Below are 18,569 nucleotides of genomic sequence, written 5' to 3'. Positions count from 1 at the left end.
TATCAGATCTGTCTTTCTTAGTAGTAACCGATCACTGGTCTCTGGGTCATACTGACCCCAGCCAATGACTGCCCTCTCCCTAAGCCCCGCCTCCGGCAGCCATCCTCAGATTTTTACCGCACGTTCAAGTGTTGGGAGTCCTCGTGCTGTAGCTCTCGAGCTTTTGCTGCGTTTTTGCGCTTTTTTCAGGAGATTTTTCTCATTTTTCGGTTAAATAGAGCCTCAAGCTCCACCGTTTCTACATCCAATCAACGGGGATCCGTTGGGTGAAAACGCCCCTCAAGGGTGAACATTTTGTCGAGTTATGCTTTTGGAGGATTCCAGAAGTTCCGAGGCCTACCCCGGACGTGGCCTAGGAGAAAGGAAGCTCGACGCCCGGGAAGCTGTTCAGGACCTGCCCTGGATGCCAGCTTCAGAATGTTTTCAAGGAGGACGAGCATTCGTTATGCCTCTACTGTCTCCATGAGGACAAGACGCACACGAAGAAGGACTGTGCGTTTTGTGGGAACATGTCGGAGCGGACCATGAAGGATCGCCACCTCCGTCTCGCCAACTGGCTGGAAGGGAAGAGCCCGTCAGGCGAGAAGAAGAAAAAGAAGTCCGAGCGGTCTTCTAAGTCCTGTGAGGGCGCTCCGGCGACGGGGGCCCAACAAAAGGCTAAGCACTGCGAGTCCGCGGGCACCGGGAGCACCGAACGGTCGGGCTCCTTGGTTGCCAGGTAGGGCGCATCCTTCCCGGCGCCATCAACCACGAGCCAACGCTCTGGCTCGGGTAAGAGGAAGTCCGAGAACCCGGCGAAGCTTCTGGAGAGGCCCCGGTCGATCTCGAAGATTCCGGCAGAGGGGGAGCGAGGCTCGGACCGTCCCCCCAAGGTGAAGGCCCCAGGCGTCCAGAAGGTGACAATGGCCTTAATTCACCCTGCTAAGACCTCGATTGAGGATGTCGCCGCGGCCCTGGCTCAGCCTGTGGAATCTACACCAGTGGAGGCGACTTCAGGACCCAGAGTCTCCCTGCCACCGCGGAGGGAGTCGTCTTTCAGGCCCATTGAGAGGACCCCCACGAAGTCCTCATTGGAAAAGGTGGGGGTGGGCCTGGTGGCCATCGTGGATACGGACAAGACCTCTGAAGAAGAGCTCATCGAAGTCGTGGAAGAGGCCCAGTCCTTCGGGAGGGATCCCGACGAGGGCGACGACGAGAGCGACGGAGTCGCCGACAAGGCTCCTCAAGAGCCATTGCGCCTGTCGTTTCCGGCGCCCCAGGACACTTCAGCGGCCATTTTGTCAGCGATTCAGTCCTTATGCTCGGAGATAAGGACAAGGTTGCCCCTCCCCCTGACGGAGGTACCTGAGCCAGACCCGATGGGGGAACCGGAGCTAGGACCTTCGGAAAGTCCACCGCATAAGAGGAGGAGGACGCATCCTACGCCACTTCGCCCACCTCTGCGGCCTGCTCTGCCTTCCCCCCGGTCTACTACCCACGGGGATGATACAGGCACGGACACGGCTACGACAGGTACAGATGACGGAGGCGACGATGGGACGTGTCCCCCGTCTCCCCTTGCTCGGGCGTCCCCGCCCAACGAGATTGGATCCTTTCATGCCATGATTTCCACGGCATCCGAGCTCTTCCAGCTCTGCCCAGAAGAGAAGAAGGAAGGGTTCCTTCACCAATGGCACGAGGCTAAAAGGAAGCCGGTCCTCGCCGTACCGCTTCTTGATGACATCTGGGATGAGGGGCTCGCCCTCCTCAAGAACCCTGCCACGGCGCCGGTAAAGAGGGACCGGTACGAGAAGAAGTAGTACCGGGTCCCCGACGCTGCCCCCTTGTGCCTTTGGGCGCAACCTACCCCGGATTCGGTCGTCTCGGCGGCGGCAAAGAAGAAAGCTGGGGGGGCATCAGCCTCGATATCAACTTCCCCGCCGGATGGCGAGGGCAGGAAGTTGGACACGATGGGACGACGTCCCATCGTGTCATCCGCAGCGACGACTATCAAGGCGGCCAACGCCCTGGCTATCGTGGGCCGCTACAACAGGGAGTTGTGGTTCAAAATCGCCCCTCTGTTGGACTTCCTTCCAGACGGCAAAAGGGCTGAGGCCCTTGAAATCCTATAGGAGGGTGAGATTGCTTCGGACCACGCTATCACTGTGGCAACGGACATTGCCGACACCGGTTTCCGTCAGTTGGGCAACGGCGTTTGCTTGAGACGACGAGGATGGCTCAAGGCCACGGATTTCCGCCAGGACGTACAAACCAAGGTTTTGGACATGCTCTTCGACGGGAACAACCTGTTTGGGAAGGCGGTTGCTGAGTCCTTTCAGGCCATCAAGACAGACACAGAGACTGCCCGGGGACTGGGAGTGCTCCAACAACGACGGCCGTCCTTTAGGAGCTCTGGAGGCAGACAAGGTGCCTCCAAGGGATCCGGCAGTGGCTCCTCCACGTACCGCCAAGCGGCAAGATCTTCGTCCCAGGAAGCCTACAGGGGACGCGGCAAGTCAGGTGGTGCCCATCGTCGTCGACAGGGAGGTCAAGGAGGCAAGGCGGCCTCCAAATAAGATTGAACCGACCGTGGGGTCGGGCCCCCGCCGAAGCACCCCGGTGGGAGGCCGGCTGGCGAGGTTCGTCAGCGTGTAGGAGTCCATCTCCACCGACCGTTGGGTGCTGGATGCCCTGGCCCAAGGGCACGCCCTCGAGTTTCAGAAGAAGTGCCCTCGCGTTCCACCCATGGCCAGGAAGGAAAATCACGTCCCTTGACTACTGTTGGAAGTAAGGGCGATGCTCAAGAAGGGTGCCATCGAGCTCGTCCCAAAGAGGCTTCGGGGCTCCGGAGTTTACTCAAGGTACTTCCTCGTAAAAAAGAAGACAGGAGGATGGCGCCCCATCCTGGACCTACGACGACTGAACAAGTACATCAAGGCACAGAAGTTCCGTAAGGTCACCCTCCAGCACGTGCTGGGACAGCTGGAGGAGGGCGATTTCCTGTCGTCGTTGGACTTGAAGGATGCATACTTCCACATCCCCATTCTAAAAAGACACCGAAAGTTCCTCAGGTTCGTGGTCCAAGGGCAGCACTACCAGTTCAAGGCCCTCCCGTTCGGATTGAAGTCGGCACCCAGGGTGGTTCACCAAGTGCCTCGCAACGGTGGCGGCGCGGATGCGCCTGCAAGGGATCCACGTCTACACCTATCTGGACGACTGGCTCATCCGGGCGAGGACAAGGGAGCTCGCCGTGGAGCACACTGCGAAGTCCGTCCAGCTGCTCACGGACCTGGGATTCTCCATCAACTTTCCAAAATCCCACATGGTTCCGTCGCAAGTCGCCCTGTTTCTGGGAGCCAAGCTCGACACAGCGGCGCGGCTGGCCTCGCCGTCGGAGGAAAGGACCAGGACCATTCTGGGCAAGGTGCAGCGTCTGCTGGCCACGGACATGGCCAGGGTAAGATCTATCAAATCCCTCCTCGGGATGATGTCCTCCTGCATTTATCTGGTGCGCCTTTGCAGGCTTCGGATGCGCCCCTTACAAGAGTTCCTCGATGCCTGCTGGGTCCAGTCGACGGGCAGCGTCGAGGACAGGATCCCTCTCAACGAGACGTTCCGTCAGGCGATCCGGTGGTGGGGTACCCGCTCTCACCTGTCGGCGGGTACAGGCTTTCAGACCCCAGCTCACCAGGTGACGGTGACGACGGACGCCTCCCTGGAAGGTTGGGGAGCACACTCCGCAGATCTTCACGCGAGAGGCCTTTGGCTCCCGGAGAAGTCTCTCCACATCAACATCTTGGAGCTCCGCGCAGTGTTCTGGGCCCTCAGGTCCTTTCTTCCGTCCCTCAAGGGCAAGGTGGTGAGGATCTTCACCAACAACACCACCACAATGTTCTACATCCAGAAGCAGGGCGGAACCAGGTCCCCGGCCCTATCCAAGGAAGCACAGGATCTGTGGCATTGGGCCGTCGCCCAAGGAATGTTCCTGGTGCCTCTTCATCTGGCAGGAATACAAAACACGATAGCCGACTCACTCAGCAGGGAGCTGCGCTCATGCCACGAGTGGGAACTACGCCAGGATCAAGTGGATCGACTCTTCCGACGATGGGGCGAACCCCAAATCGATCTCTTCGCGACGGCGACGAATTCCAAATGCCGGAGGTCCGCCAGCAGGTTCCCCCAGCCGAGGAGCATGGGCGATGCTTTCTTGTTCCCCTGGGATGGCCTATTTCTTTATGCGTTCCCTCCGCTGCCGTTGCTCCTCCAGCTCATCAACCAGCTCAAGAGGTCCCGTTGCAGGATGATCCTCGTCGCATCGGCGTGGCCGAGACAGATCTGGTTCCTGGACCTTCTGGACTTGTCAACGTCCCCACCAGTCAAGCTGCCGACGGACGCAGACCTTCTCTCCAGAGAAGGAGGCGCCATTCTTCACCACAACCCGGAGTCGCTGAACTTGCAGGCCTGGCTCCTGCAGCACTAGAGTTTGGAGGGTACGACATCCCGGCCGACTGCAGAGAGGTTCTCGCAAAGGCCAGGGCGTCCTCAACACTCAAGTGCTACGGACATAAATGGAAGAGGTTCTCTGTCTGGTGCCTTGCACAGAAGATTAACCCTCTGCGGATTACGGCCCCTCAAGTACTGCCGTACCTACTGTCGCTGGCCAAAGCTGGACTGGCTCACGCCTCCATCAAAATACATCTGGCTGCAATCTCCCGATGTACCAGGACTACGGGACGGGCGTCCTTGTGGTCTCATCGCCTGGTGAAAGAATTCATGAAGGGACTATTCCGATCATTCCCGCCGGTGAAGGCTCCTGCCCCGGCGTGGTAGCTTAATTAATGTGGTGCTGACCAAGCTCATGGGGGCCCCATTCGAGCCTATGCATTCGGCGCCTTTGAAGTTCCTGTCATGGAAGACAGCTTTCCTCGTGGCCATCACCTCCACACGACGAGTGGGAGAGATCGAGGCCCTATCTTGCAAGCCTCCATACTTGACTTTTCATGACACAAGGGTGGTGCTGAGGACACACCCCTCCTTTATGCCCAAGGTTCCGTCGGACTTCCACCTCAACGAGCCCTTGGTGTTGCCAGTTTTCTTCCCGTCGCCTTCGTCGCCGGCCGAGAGGACTTTACACTCGCTGGATGTAGCTAGAGCGCTGAAGTTCTACGTGGACCTCACGAACAGTTTTCGGAAGACGTCACAGCTATTTGTGAACTTGGGGACTGTGAATCAAGGGAAGGCTCTCTCGAAGACTTCCATTTCCAGATGGCTCTCTGGCTGCATCATGCATTGTCACCGGTCTGCCCGGCCGTCTGTGAGCCCATTCGACCAGAGCGATCGCTGCTACCACGGCGTTCCTGTCTGGTGTGCCCCTGCTGGACATCTGCGGGGCTGCGACGTGGAGGTCGACGCACACCTTCACAAGATTCTACTACGTCGATCGGGACTCCAGGGAGGAGTCCAGGGTCAGCCAAGCAGTGCTGCACAACCTGTTTGCCTAAGGTGAGTCTGGTGAGGAGGTAAGAGTTGCTTAATGTTGAGATGTTGTATTGCTTAATGTTGAGCCTGTTGCCACCTCCCGTGGTTGTGCATGTGTCTACTGCTATGTATTCTCTTATTCATGAGCATGTGAATCCATGCCAGACCCCATGCTGGAGAAGGAACAAGTAACTTACCTGTAACTGTTGTTCTCCAGCATGGGTCTGGCATGGATTCACATGCGAACCCTCCCGCCTACCCCTCTGCGGCTCTTCACTTGGTCATACTGCCACTTTATATGCTACCAAATCTGAGGATGGCTGCCGGAGGCGGGGCTTAGGGAGAGGGCAGTCATTGGCTGGGGGCAGTATAACCCAGAGACCAGTGATTGGTTACTACAAAGAAAGACAGATCAGAAACGAAACTGATACTGATTTTTTTCTATACCGATGATTCCCGGCCTGACAACAGGGAATGTTCATGAGCATGTGAATCCATGCCAGACCCATGCTGGAGAACAACAGTTACAGGTAAGTAACTTGTTCATTCTTCGCACATGACCATTGACAGTACAAGGGCGACGAAGAAGCAACTAAGAGCAATGAAGACAATGCATTTTTACCACTCGGGCACTGGGACGAGGAAGATGCCTTCTGAGAGTTGTTAGGGTCAGGCATGTCCCTTTAATTGTGGTCAGGCGCAGCTAATTGAACATTTGCACCTGAAACCTGTCAAAGGGCTGCAGATGTATAAAAGGAGCCCAATTCATGGTATGAGGAGGAAGGTGGAAGCCGAGGTGGAATCGAAGAAGCAGCAGCAGAGATGCCAAGAGAAGCATCTGTGAACCGTGGCGAAGAGGCACACTGAGATGCTGAGGTCAGCCTAGGGGGACTGCCTGTAGAAGTGTGGTGTGCTAGCTGAAGCCAAGAGCACAGTGACTTCGGTTCCAGCATTGGTGTCTGAGTAAGGCACCACTACATTTTGACACGCAGGAAGAGGCACCTCTTCAGACATCTACTGCACAACTTCTTACTCTGTTCCGGCACAACACCAAGAATGCTGCTATCCAATGTTGGGTAGTTCTACCTTCAGGCATCATAGCATAGGTTCCGTCCTGCCCCTGTTTCCCCCCAAACATCCCCAAGGTATGGTCTCCTGATTCTGACATACCACAACCAATTAATCCTGCCTGGCTCCACTGTACTGCACTGTGCCATGGTACATATATTAAAATTTTGATATACCCACGTACATCAGAATGAGCCCCATAACTATGCACAGCATGTACATTCAGGTTAGAGATTGGTTGGCTAGGGATTGTGTGAAATATGAGAGGACTGCAGGCAGTTGCCACTGGGAGCCTTTAACCAGTGTTTTTAATATCAAGGTTGTCTCTTCTGTATTATAGGGTGTTGACTGGGAAATCTATCACATTGTGTATGTATTTGTCTTTTGTATTTGGAGAAATGGTGAAATGTTTCCGATAATTAGCATATTCACGCATTATACCAGAAGATTTAGGGACATATTTGGAGAATACATATCATTAACAGTGAATGCAGTATCTCAGACAAGATACCAATGTTTTGGGCCGAAGTTACTGGATTTTAAATGTATGATGGGTGGATGCATAATTGTAAGAGGGGATATTCTGCACATTAGGTATGACGTGATACAGTTTAAAGGTATAATGCTTAATCAGAATCTGTTCACCTGATAAGTGTTTCTCTACAAGTGGTTATTAATCTGTATTGAGGAAAGCTTCTTTTGATGCAGTGCACATTGCAATATGCTTTGTGTAAATTTAACAGCGCTTCTAAGAGTTTTAAATGTACGATCACCAAAAGATTTGAGAGAAGTCTGGTGAAAGAAGGGGAAGTTGTTGTGTTGCTAGTTAAAACTATGACACATATATTAGAAGCATGTATTCCTAAATGATAGACTGGTGCTACAGGATGATTGCCTGCATAAGAGCCTTAGACATACAAGAAAAGAAAGAAGAAAACCCAGACTCTGTTATTGTAACTGATAGTTCTAGTACTTTGTTTCTTAGCAGTGGCTCAAGCCCACTTTTTCCTTGTCTCGCTATTGCTACCAGCTTCTGCCTTTATTCATTTAATATGAATAGGTTTGATGCATCTCCTTACATGAAATGTTGAGGTTTAGGAGCGGACTGGTACATTGGCAGCTTCCACTATTGGTATCATCAACAATGTATGAATATCAAACTAGTAGATTGTTTGGATATTCTCATGTATTCCTTTCCTTTTTTGTAGGAGTGCTATCTGGCTGGTAATGTGATATTTTTTAAATTTCAAAGGTGCTGCAGGCAGAGCAGGTTGAGTTGAAAGCTGCACTGTTGTCTCAGGAACATTTCTTGCAAAATTCTCAGTCCCAGCGCGAGGAGATCCAGAAAGAACTTACTAGAGTGAAGGAGAATCTCCACATAAAGGAATTGAGCATTCGGTGAGATACAGCATTATGAAAATGGAGCTCAGCATGTGAAGATGGATAAAGTTGTATAAATGGAATATCAACATTGGTGATGTGCACTCTAATAACAGAAAGCTCAGCATTAAATGTGACACCATGATGATAACTGGCAGCTCTGCCATTGGGAAGAGAAACAGTGATGAAAATTGGTTGTTCAATGTCCATTCAGCTATCTTGTGGCTCTTGCACATGTGGTCCTTAATCCTACTTCAGCCAGACGCGTTGAATTTCTTGGCTGCCAGAGCATGGACCACACCATTCCTTGCCCAGCCTCAATTGGATGGCAGGTAGACTTGAGTGGCCATGTACTTTGCCCCATCATGTGCTTCAGTGTTCTCTGTACCACATTCCATTTTTCTTCACCACACTGAAAATACTGACAGAGGGTTTCGAGGGCAGTTACATTTGGAGGAAGTTTGAAGTCTTCTCTTCACTGTGACAGATTGTCATAGTTGAACATGGGGGATGGGATACTTACTATAGCACCCACTGACCAAAATGTTGCATCCAAAAGTACTTGACCCAAAAATACATCTCATCTAAAGTCGAGATTTATTAATTGTTTTCACTACATGCAAGGAGTAGCTGAAGAGGGTATTTAAGAAATTAGAGAGACTTATTTACGCCAATTTGTATCCCAGAGAACGGACACAAATCTGTTTACAAGAAGTAATTCAGCCGCTCAATATTAAAAAATAAAAGAAACTATCCAATAGACAATGAGAATTTTAGTGACCACTTCCCTGTAGCATGAACACCAATACACCACATATAATCTGCCTGTGACTGAATATTCTTGGTGCATTCCCAGTAGAATGTAGTGGCTTACACACACCGAAGAAATGCAGGCTCTCTTGTCTTCGGAGCGGCGTTTGACAGCAAGTACTAATGAATGTCATGATTATGTGAAAATTAGAAACTTTAGAAGATGTCATTGCCATTATGCCACATATTGTTATTTTGTCAGCTTTCATGGAATTCACTTTGATGAAAATCTATGCTACAACCATATCTTCTAGCAAGCTGTAGGCCTAGGTTTCCACTTTTTAGGTTTTGGATAATAGCTGTCGCATTAGTGACCGGGATGTAGGCAAAAGAGCATTAAATCTATTCCTGGCAAATAACAAATTCTGCCTTCTAGGAACTTTATTTCTAATGGGAGGAGTGTTGAAGGAAAGTCAGATACAGCTTTGCCAGGTTTTTGGTTAAATCATTTTATTTAATGAAAAGGGGTTGGGAAAAGGCCTCCCCGACCTTGCTCTAAGAGGAATTTCCCTACCTAAACCAAAAACTAAGGATCCATCTGCGTCAGTCTGTCAAAACAGAACTGCCCTTTGTCAAAACGTTCTATTCTGACCCTCACACTACAAACTAAAATGTCTTTACCCTTGGAATGTTCAGAAAAAGTGTTCAAAAATAATAAATGATTCAAAGAAAAAGTTCCTTGGAGAAGAAGGTTCCTGGTTCCAAAGGGCAGTCCCCTTTCCCTGGATTTGTTGGGCCTTGCTACGTCAACTAACACAATTGTAGCCAAAAACTGTTTGGTTTTATAACAGTGGTTTCTTCTTTCCTGTTTAACACAATCCTTTCCAATTGCCTGGTATGCTCTCCTGCCAGCATATTTGACACACACACACTTGAAATGTTCTGGTTTACTCTCCTGCCAGGACTTCTGTTTTCATACAGTTGGATCCTTTGTCCACTCCCATAAGTCCTTGTAAATAAGGTTGGATAACATGTCCCTGTGATAGGTTATCCAGTCACTGTTCTTTAAATGTTTGCACTTCACACATCCACATATTATGAGAGGGGGTTACTTGCAATTTAAAACCCCCCTTTCCAATATGTCCATACTGTGTCTATGTATATTGCTTTTCATGTATTTGCACTCAGCGTGCTTTCCGATACGCCCCGGTGTCCCCTCACTTCTAGGTTTACTCACCAGTCTTCATTGCCATTGATTCTCTTGCGGTCTGCAAATGAACGTGTTCCAGCCTGCTTTCTCCTCGCGGCTGCCTTCTCTATATTCTCTGGTCCTCTGCGGCTTTTGCTGGACATGCATGCTTACCCCACGGCTTTGGTAATCGATGTGCTGCTTTTCTTCGTCTGTGAACGCCCAAGAGTCCCTCGCCAGCTCCTGGCGTTCATGCGGTGGTTCTTCATCCTGCTGCTTCTTTCTCCATCTGTGAGCTGCTTGGCTTCTCCACGCCAGTTCCGGCTATTCGGTTCCCTGCTCCTTGGCAAGACTATCTTAATACTGTCAACAATATATATACACTATGTGGTGCCACACTATACTTAGATTCATAATAAATGCACCAACTGCTGACAGTTTTTAAAAAGCATGCAAATCCTAAGCAAGGTGTAGCATCTGTGATGAATCCTACGGATCTCTTACTAGAACCCTGCCTAAAGTCTCCTCCCAGGTGGCCAGCGAAAGGCAGACGCTTATTGATCCTGACCTTGGGGCTGGTGTACTGCGGGAGGATCACTTGGGGGAGGAGACCAGGCCCATGGTGGTGAGGAGATCCCGTGGGATGAAACGTGGTATTTATCCTTTAAAGGGAGAACCTTTTAAAGTTGCCAAAGCACATAATGGCCTATTGTCGTTATCTGAACCACAATTAAAATCTGTGGTTACGGGTACAGTTGACATAAAATCTGAGCAAACTCTAAGGAAGGAAAGACTAGTCGAGTCCCGTAAGGATAAAAATCTCCCTTACTCCCAAAGGTACAGCGAAAGGGAACCTATAAATGTTGCCTTAAATGAGCTGTCTTCCTCTTTACCAATTAATGTGGATGATTCATCCCTAGATGCTTTTCAGGTAAAAAAAAATATACCCTTAAAAATAATAAATTGACAAAAATAACTTATTTTATAAAGTGCCACAATCCTATAAGTACTGGAAAGAGGAAGAGGGCTGAAGAGCAATGTTGCAGCAGTAGTCATGCAATTAAGCCTTAAAGCCCACACCTGAGGGAGGCTGGGAGGCATAAAAGGCTCCCTCGGGTGCAGGCCATTAGAAAGAGCTGGAACTGTGGTTGGAGTGTATGCAGCAGTAGTAGAAGCAGGAAGAAGAAAGCACAGTGTTTGCAAACCATACAGAAGTGGGTGATCTGAAGGCATGTTGGGACTCTGATCCAGCAGATTTCAACTGCCTGTCCTTTGAGGGTAAATTTCCCCCAAACTCTGATGTGCAGAGTTTGCACAGCGGAAGGCATACAGGAAAACTGCTTTTCCCCATGTGAACTTAATTGCAGAGATTGTGCAGCAGGAAGCGTGCTGGAGACCGTGGCCAGAGGTTGCTGTGAATCAGTGGGTCTCAGGAGGGAGAGAGGCTCCTTAATTGCATAGCCAGACTGGTGACACCTTCAGCGAGGAAGGGTGTGGGTACAAACAGAAGCCAGAAGTCACAGAAGTCCTGCAGCCTGTGAAGGAAGGAATACAGAAGCAGATGAGCCTGGCTAAGTGTTCTGATTACTTGCGCGAGCACTGCCGCCACGTATCGAGAAATAGAATTGCTTGCATATGAGAAAAAGTGGTGCCAAGACAACCGTTGATTGTCTGATAATGGAACACTTGCATTGTAGCACTCGCATATACGTAACATTCTCTTTTTCACTTGTGTAATTAAGAAATGCAGTGAAATCCATGTGTTGAACTTAAAACTGGTAAAAACACTGAAAGAAGTGGTTGTGTGTGCCTAATAAAGATTCCAGGAGGAAGAGTGACCTCTGAATCTTTACTGAAGCAGTTAAACTATTCTAAAAATCGTAGTGAAGTGTTTTAACATTATTACACGTTGGAAAGAGCAAGCATTGCCCAAGCAAAGAGTGAACAAAGTGATTCCCCAGTTTGGATTGATAAGTCTTTCCAAGAGACAACGGACCGTGTAAACTTAGCTGTGAACCAAATAGAACACCAGCACTACCCAAGCCAATAGTCTGCAAGCATTTCCTGAAGCCAAAAGTGGCAACAAAGCTTTTGGCTAACAGAATACAGAGGGATAAATGGAAGGTTTGGATAAAGGAAACTTGCTAATTGTTCTTGCAAGTTGATGCAACCTGCATTGCCAAAGCCAATAGGGGGAAGAGCGAAGTGTGGCCAAAAGGCAATTTTAGTTTTCAGTGTGGCAGACAGACCAGAGTGGCAACGAGGCTGACCCTCTGGAAACGGAGTATTCAGAGGAAGAGTGCCTTGCTAACTTGAAGGTGGTGAAGTACCCTGAAGTGAATCTTGCCATATCTGAACAATGTTAAAAGTCGCAGAGTACTAAAACCGTGGTGGTATAATTGGTTGTCATTAGATTTGATACTTCAGCAGCACAATAGAAGGTGGACTCCTATGAGGCAGAGAAGTCGATCCGCATGGAGAAATCTTGCAGAAGTTGCTCAAAGTTGCTAAATTGAACATGGAAGTGCTGTGAAGTCCTCCTCACAAAGGTACAAGGGATTTACACAATTTCGCCTCCGGGATTCTCAGGACACAAGGGTCGTAATGCCCTGGTATTTCCGGGAGTCACAGAGGCGGAATGGTAATACGAGTCCGGTGGTAACCAGGCGGTTTTACCGCCGGACTCGTAATGAGGCCCAATGTATTTCTCTGAAGCCTTTCAAAAAAAGAAACTGCACACGGAATGGTTTATTTCCATTCAGCTTCTGCTGTGTTGCTGCTCATGGAGCAAACAGAAGCACTGTGCATATTTATTTTCATAGCATTTTAGGATTGTAAAATTAATAAGATGGAAAGCTAAGTTGTAAAAAATTATGCTTTTGTTCCAGTGAAAGCAAACCAGTATTGTACAATTGTATTTTTCAGAGTTCCTGTGCTGTGTGCATAATCATGAGGAGGCACATAATTTTTACACTTATAATTTAATTTACACACTAATTATAAAACCATTGTGTAAAATGATGACTATGCATGGTTTAGTTTACATCCATTTAACCTTGCTGTCAATGGGGTGCATTACTATTGGTCAGTGGCAGCAGAGTCTTTGGGTGAGTGATTGCCTCTCAAATCTTCAAGACTACAATTACAACATGCAAAACCTGACTGTGCAGGAAGTGCAAGCGCTGGTAAAAAAACAAAAAAAACAAATGAAAGTTACATTTGTAATTGAAATAGAAACTCAGCAAAACCTGTCCCTGTGATAATCCATATAGGTATTTAACTTTATGTAGCGCTTCATACATGGTTCGTCCAACATCTAGGCACTGTGATTATTATACCTCAGTCGATACTCCGTTAACCAACCTCTGAAGGATGCTAGCCAATAAGATAGCTCAGCAGGTTGAGCACTCCCTGTAATCTGTGCATGATGTGTAGGTTGCAGGTTCGAATCTCGGCAAGGCCAACTCAGCCTTTCATCCTTTCAAGGTCGATAAAGGAGTACCGACTTTGGTTTGATGATAGTTCTGATAAATATGTTCTATGTACAGCTATGTTCTATGTAAAGCGCTACATAAATAACCATTTGACCATGAGATTAGATGGAGAATGTAGCATGGAGTCCTTGCCTCTGTGCACTGTTGTATCATAACATTGGTATACCATTATGTAGTAATAGCTCCAGGAAAAAAGAGGACTTTCATTAAACATCAAAAGACAATTCTGCTATCAAACCTCGAAACACACAATACAATTCATGCTTGCTATACAATGTAATTGGCTAGGTTTGTGTGTTTTCAACATTAAATATATACAGGAGAGATCTAATAGCTAGACCATAGAGAAATAATGAAAGGTGTATTCTGTCACAATGCATAAAGCTGCTGCATAGTAATGATTTCCATACAGTTTTTGCACATGTCGGCTGGATGTCACATGCATTTTACTCTCTTGCAAAGGAGAAATGTCATTTTTACTCTGACAATCACAGTTACACTCAAAGTTTAAAAATAGGGAGTAAAATACTCCCACATGAAAATCCTATCTGGAGCACTGATTGGAGCTGAATTTACCTTGGAACCTGGGGGAGGGGTGTTCACCCAGGTTAACAAGAAAGACAGTGAATATCATTATTGATGTTAATATGAACTGCCATATATTTCTTTATGTATCAGATGTTTATGTTTGAGGGCCATATATCCTGTTAGTCTTTTACTTTAGATTTGATAGGTAGGGAAATCCTTTTCAGAGTAGGGATAGTGAGGCGTTTGAGAAAACGTATGATTAATAAAATGGCTTGTTTTGAGAAGTAATCCAAAAGTTGTCCACCTCACATTTCTGACCCTCACACTTCATTTCTTTTAGAACATAGGCAGTATACTTTCTGTAGACTCAAATAGTAATACTGTGTGAGGACCCCCCCGCCCCCCGCACCCGCATCTAGGCAACCTGAAAGGGAAACGTTAGGTTGCACTTTATCTTGTATATTACACACAGTCTAAATGAGATCAAATAATGCTCTGCTTTTCTTTTTATAGGTTCCACTACCCCAAAGTACCTGAAATGCCACTGGAGAACAGGATCCATGACTAATCTGGCACTTTTGAGGCGGAAGATGCTCTTCCTCGTCACAGTACCTTTTTGTGCCTTGGCAGGCGAAGTGGTGGAGTTTCTTGGCTTTACTCGATGGGACCCCTCGAGGATGGAACCCGTTTGGAAGGAGGAGTCGCTGGGATGTCGAAATTCTAATGGCGGTCAGGCGACTAATAACAGCCTTCTGATTTACATGCAAGAGGAACTGGGCCCTGGAAATCCCCTGTGCCAAAGAACGGAAGACTCAGTCATAAGCAAAGTTAAACTGTCTTTATTACAAATTAAAATGACAGGGATTGCAGCATGAACAACGTAACATTCTTTACACGTGCTGTGTCTAGGCGGTTGCCAGCTGGTTTTGTTCACAAATGATGTTTCAAAATTGCGGTTACATCACAAACAGGTGAAGGGATTGGTTAAGGGGGCAAATTACATATAGACGGTATAGTGGATTAGTACATTCATTGGACGAACCATATCTGGTGGCCTCTCCTGAGACCACCTCCGAAAGTATCAAACGTAATGTTAAGTTAGTGAAAGGTGGTTGGCTGCTGCAGCATATAGTGTAAGCTTGTCGGGGTAGTTGAGTAGGGATTGGACAGACAGTCTTCTCAGCCTTGGACGGAAACCAGGTTGTGTACAACAACTCAAGGTATTGGGAATGACTCTGAAGGTGCTGCATGTTCCCATTAAGTTATACTTTCCGATCTCCTAAACCGTGAGACAGAACATTTGTCCTTGAACCTGTGTTACATTTGTATCCCACTGCCTTCAGCTCTATGTGAATGGGCATTCCTATCTAGCCAAATTAATAGGCACTGTGTGTAGGGACCACAAAATGGCACCTTACTGCTTGTAATTTTGAGTATTTTAGCGTGGGTTGCTTGCACATGCTCCGTTCCTCTGCTTATATGGAAACTTCCTTTCTCTCTGTGCCTTTGGCTATCTGTGCACAGTGATTGCGCTTTAAGCCTGTCCTGTCAGCCTTGACTGGATCGGTCTGTCGGCTCTGAGAAACCTGACGGTCTCTCACTCGCTAGTCCCGGGGATCTGTCATCCAGGTTGCCAGGACATGGCCATCGCTATTGGATCCAGTATCTGGCCGAGAACCAGTGCAGGAGGATCACCTGGATGAGGGGTCCTCGGGAGTGGAAGTGGGACACTGACGGATGAGATGCAGTATCCCGCTCCCTATAACACCTTTTCCCTATCCTATCCCATAGGATATTCAGAGGTTCTTTCCCTCCTCCCCCCTTTCCAACAGGAACACTTTCCTACTCCGTGACAGACAACGGACTAACACCAGAGCCGTTTACCTGACATATCCCCAACACAAGGGTCAGGTAGAATCAGGCAGTTGACAATAACTACGCAAACCTGACGGCCCTTTCCCTCCGCCGCAGTGATAAAAGGCATAGCACGAGAGCACACTTTGGGCAAGGCCAAACGCATGAGGAAACCGCCTTTACGGACAGCAGTTCAAATGGAGGAGAAAGGCGGCGAGACCTGGAGAGACGACGAGGAGGGGTATTGTCCTTTTCAATTCAGAACCACAAAGCCTCAGAAAGGGAAAACATAAGACCGGGAAGTCCAGCTGGCGTGTGGCGTGACAGGTGTCAAGGGCACACAGGGCCCTCCCGCGCTAATAGCCAAAGGGGGTGAATCGCTTGCTGCCGTGGTGCCGTCCTTGACTCCCGAGACAAGAAACTCCAACAGTTCAGCACAGCCGGTGAGTCAGAGAAGACAAATATAAAACCGAACTGTGCTGGGCCCAAGGTTGCAGGCTGCAACCTTGTTAAACAGAGAACTTGTGTAATTGAACCTTAAAGAAACCCTAGTAAAAGGTTCAGAAGCCTAGTGGTCAGGTGTTGCAGGGCGCTCATTTGAAAGACTGGCTGAAGCACTTTTTGGGTCGTATTGTTTTGTTGAAACTAATCAAGAGGCCTTAGGAGAGGCTAGTGTGAAGGGTTAGTGGTCCTATGAGGGTTGAGCAAAATGCCTCATACACTCAAAAGTCTTGAACACATTGGAGAAAACTGAATGAACTGTGAAACTGGCAAACGTGAACCCAGCAGAGGGATGCCTGCTATTTTAGGGTAAACTGTGAAACCCCTGAACATTGTGACGACAAATGTGAACATGGCGGAGGGATGTCCACAATGGTTAGTTGGTGAAAAAGACATTGAGACTGTTGAATGATAGATTTCTTAAGTGAAAGGCAGATTTCTTAAGTGAAAGGCTGTAGTGAACCCGATTGAGGGAGGCTAACGTTGCAAGAAGGATCAGAGCCCTGCTAAGGGGGATCCAAGAGGTGAAGAGCAATCGCCCAATGTGAAAGGATTACCAAAGGAACCTTTTGTTTGTTTATTGTTTATGGTACAGCAGGCCTTCTCAGGCAAGAGACTTGTTCATGAAAGAGACTTGGCCCCGCAAGGTCCTGGCATTGTTGAACGGAACTGTAACCTCATGCTGGCAAGGCCCAGGAGTGCGCTGTGCTCAAAGGTCCCGTGTTGTCCCGTGCTAACACCATACGGAATGGAGACCCCAGCCATACCATCCTGACCCATCACTTGGTGAACACTTTTCTTTTCTTGAGAACATTGTCCACCACTATTTTGTAACTTAGTTGTAAGGATTGGCAATAGCTTTTTTCAGTATAGGCCATTTTTATTTGACAAGACACCACTAGGACTGCCTTATTATGATTTGATGGTCGTAGCTTGCTCCCATCTTAGATTTAGGTTTAGATTAGGCGTTCTTCTCACCCATTATACAGTTTAATAAACACCCTTGAACTGTGATCAACGACGAAGGAGAGGATTGGACGACAAGCAATGTACATCTCTTGTTTCTCTGTCTACGGGATTAGAGCGGGATGCGTGTAACAATGGCGATGTTTAGGTCCCTCTTCAATCCCCCCTCTGGTCAACCACACTCCCCAAGTCGTTCTCTCTGGTCATGTACGACTTTGGAATCCATACCTTCACTGCTCCTCCTAGGTGTCCAGCACGCCTTACTTGTTCGTCTTATCTCCAGATCATGTAACTGCAATCTCCATCGGGCTTACACCACATGCACTTTCCCCGATAGTTGCAGCGTTTGGGGAAAAGGAGAATTTTGTACCTGGCGGGCACAAAGGACACTGCTTCAGGTGTGATGGTAGTATGCATCCCTATTGTCTTTTTAGTGGTCTTCTTGCATTGTGCTATTGGTACTCCGATAACACAGAAGCTGAATACAACTAGTACTAAGGCTGCTATCAATACTTTCAGTTTGCTTGCCATCCAGGATGGTATCCAAGAAAAAATATGACAGCCAATCTCCAACTTCTCCTGTTGGGTTTGTCACTACTTTCTTTCTCGCGTGTAGGTCTGACTATTTTGTATTTGCCGCGGTTAATGTCCTGCTCTGTCCATCATGGGAAGGCAAGTATGTGCAACAGGAAGGCCCAATCTTGCCGCAAACACCTCCTTCCATAGCTGTGAGTAGATCCAGAACGTATTTGTTCTGTAAGGTCATCCATCTGAAAGGCCTAATTTCTTCTTTATTGGCATTAAACCCCTTGACAGTCGTGTTTATCATCTGCAACATTTCCAACCTGGTTATCTGGAGTCATTTGGCATTCACATTGGCCTGGACTCATGGAACCACTGACTCGAAAAGAACATTTCGGTTCTGCTGAACAGTCTGTGCTCTTGTGGTATCACGTCCAGTGCATCTTCCCTTTTTTATGACATGGTTTCTTCTTTTTGTTCTTACTAGATTTGCACTATCAATGTTGGTGTGTTCAATTGTATTATGGAGCATATTCCGCCCCAGTTGGGTGGTAATTTCATGTATGCTTTGGATCCACATGCCCAATAGTGGTCCATCAGCACAGCCGTTCCGAACTTCATGTCTGGTATCTACATAGATAATTGTGAATCCTTAACACTGGGGCTGTACCATTCACCTTTTTTAGTTCCTCAAATGCTTCAGTCATCTCTTTGGTCCATGTCAGGTTACCGTCCCCTCTCTGTGCTTCCCTGAGCTGGCTTAAAAAAGGTCTCGTATATGTACTATAGTCAAACAACCAGGCTCTGCAGTAATTACAGAGGCCCAAATATGGTTGCATATCTCTTGCTGTCCTCACCGG

At 48.1% G+C, this 18,569-nt stretch overlaps 1 protein-coding gene across 1 annotated transcript in view; it reads left to right on the top strand.

The window, feature by feature from the left end:
* The window catches only part of CEP63 (centrosomal protein 63), a 1,157,239-nt gene that overhangs the window by 433,508 nt on the left and 705,162 nt on the right, over positions 1 to 18,569 (top strand). The window contains exon 8 of the mRNA XM_069618054.1: positions 7,778 to 7,923. Coding sequence (XP_069474155.1) covers positions 7,778 to 7,923 — 146 coding nt within the window. The remainder of the gene's footprint in view (positions 1 to 7,777; positions 7,924 to 18,569) is intronic.

This window comes from Ambystoma mexicanum, chromosome 10, assembly GCF_040938575.1.
Source record: "Ambystoma mexicanum isolate Mex_15411 chromosome 10, UKY_AmexF1_1, whole genome shotgun sequence".
Lineage (NCBI taxonomy): Eukaryota > Metazoa > Chordata > Amphibia > Caudata > Ambystomatidae > Ambystoma > Ambystoma mexicanum.
This window is presented reverse-complemented; position numbering and strand designations above follow the sequence as displayed.